Source organism: Charadrius vociferus, unplaced genomic scaffold (genome assembly GCF_000708025.1).
Source record: "Charadrius vociferus isolate BGI_N301 unplaced genomic scaffold, ASM70802v2 scaffold1040, whole genome shotgun sequence".
NCBI lineage: Eukaryota > Metazoa > Chordata > Aves > Charadriiformes > Charadriidae > Charadrius > Charadrius vociferus.
In genome coordinates, this window is record NW_009646616.1 from 55,270 (window position 1) to 57,590 (window position 2,321).

Here is a 2,321-nt window from a genome sequence, read left to right on the forward strand (position 1 = left end):
CCAGGTCACGCTGGATGGCAGCGCGGCCCTCTGGAGCGTCAGCCACCCCTCCCAGTTTGGTATCATCAGCGAACTTGCTGAGGATCCACTCTGTCCCCTAATCCAGGTCATTAATGAACACATCGAACAAAATTGGACCGAGTATCAACCCCTGGGGGACACCACTGGTTACAGGCCTCCAACGAGACTTCGTGCCACTGATCACAACCCTCTGAGTTGTGCCCTGTGAAGTGGCATTCTGGTGCCCAGCCCTGTCCGCTTGTCCCTGGGCAGGGGGCAGGGCTGGGGATGGGACCCCACGGTCGGAGCCAGGCTCAGCCAGGGAGGAGTGGTCCCGGTGGGGCAGATCCAGGTGGCTTCTCAGGGGACAAACCCTGCCCTGCGCTCTGCGAGATTTAGAGGATGAGGTTTGGCCGTAGCAGCTCTGGGGGTGGGGGCTGGAGCCTGTCCCAGACTGTCCCACACGGGAGGTGATGCTGAGCTGGAGGGAGCTGTGGATGGAGAAGCCCTGAAAGCTCAGCGCTGCTCTGGCTCCCGCTCCCTCCACACACTCAGAAAGGGGCAGACTTCACTTTCTCAGCGGTTTGTTGTTTTGTTTTTTTTTCCCCCTGTATATTAAGCCGCCTCTTAGGAAAAGCCGCTTAGGCTTGGGGTTAAATGTAATCATCTTAGAAAAATCTGCGTGCGTTGGAAGAGATCCACTCGCTAACCCGGGTTGTCCCTCCCGGCAAGGGAGAAACCACCCCTGGCTGCATCTCCGGCTCGCTGGGCAGTCCAGGGATGGGACGGGACCCTCTGCTGTCATCACTGGGGGGATGCTCTCTGGGATCGGGGTGGCACTGCCGGGGAACCCTTCGCCACGGAGCGAAGCCACCACCAGCCACCCGGGCTCGCTCCCATCCCACCTCCCGCCCGCCGGAGCTCCCGCCCTGGGGGGGGGGGGGTTCAACTCCCAGGAGTGTTTCTCTCTGGCTGGCAGGCGCCTCCTCAGCCAGACGCCTGGAGAGGTTGGGACGAGGCAGGGACATGTTTGGGACGTGCTCCAGCAGGCTCCAGGGCTGTCCTGCCTGTCCACTGCCCCCATTCCCTCCTCCTCCTCCTCCTCCCGGCATGTGACTGTGGGCACCCAGCACCCTGTCCTTCCTCCTGCTGGGTGCTGCGGGAGGGTGGGGGTGATGTTGGAGCCCCCCTCGTGCCATGCTGTAGGGACTCCCAGCAGTGACATCTCGGAGGTAGCCAAAGTGGAGCTGGCTCGGGGACGGGGCTCTGACTCAGCCCCGATGCTTCTCGGATGCTTTTCTCTTCCTCCTGTGCTATGTCGCTCCCTGCAGGGCCCCCCCCTTCCTCCACCCCCCCCGACTGCCCCATGTGGTGGTGCTAGTGGGTTCATCAGCCCCCATGCAGTGTTGGGGGTCACTGAGACCCCCATCCTGCTGAGTCCCTGCTGTGCCATCAGGGCTTGCCGAGCCCCCAGGTCCCCATAGAATCACAGAATGGTTTGGGTTGGAAGGGACCTTGAAGACCACCCAGTTCCACCCCCTGCCCTGGGCAGGGACACCTCCCACCAGCCCAGGTTGCTCCAAGCCCCGTCCAACCTGGCCTTGAACACCTCCAGGGATGGGGCAGCCACAGCTTCTCGGGGCAACCTGCCCCAGGGGCTCACCGCCCTCACGGGAAAGAATTTCTTCCCAATATCTCATCTATATCTCCCCTCTTCCAGTTTGAAGCCATTCCCCCTCGTCCTGTCACCACATGCCCTTGGAAAAAGTCCCTCCCCAGCTCTCCTGTCGGCCCCACATGCACCATCAGGGTTTGCTTGTTAACCCCCCTGTCCTGCTGAGCCCCTGCTCCCGCCGTGCTGTCGGGACTCATCGAGTCCCCAAGTCCCCGGGTACCATCGGGGCTTGCTGCCCCCGGGCTCCTGCTGCGCCGGTTGGCCTTGCTGAGTCCTGGGGTCCCCATGCACCATCGGGGGTCACTGAGCCCCCTCCTCCCGCTCAGCCCCTGCCCTTTGTCCGGCTCTGGGGGGGGGGAAATCCATGGACAAAGTGGGAGTCCCCCAACCACTGGTGTGTCTGGGAGACTTGCCCCCCGCCCCAGTTAAAGACAGGGCCGTGGGATGGGATCCCCCAGTCCTGACGACAGCCCTGGTGGGTCCGAGGGTGGGGGGGATGCAAGGGACCCCCTGCAAAGATGGGCTTGGGTGCTGCAAGCTGCCCCTCGCTCCCCGTGCCGGGCCGCTCACTCCTTGCCCCCCCACCACTATCCCCTCCCCAGGGATCTCCGAGGACTCCAAAGTGGAGGCTCCAGCCTTCACGGAC

At 63.3% G+C, this 2,321-nt stretch overlaps 1 protein-coding gene across 1 annotated transcript in view; it reads left to right on the plus strand.

The window, feature by feature from the left end:
- FAM129B (family with sequence similarity 129, member B) overlaps nt 1-2,321 on the plus strand; it is a gene marked incomplete at its 5' end in the record, with an annotated part of 13,566 nt that overhangs the window by 5,017 nt on the left and 6,228 nt on the right. Inside the window, one exon of the mRNA XM_009887973.1 lies at nt 2,278-2,321. Coding sequence (XP_009886275.1) covers nt 2,278-2,321 — 44 coding nt within the window. The remainder of the gene's footprint in view (nt 1-2,277) is intronic.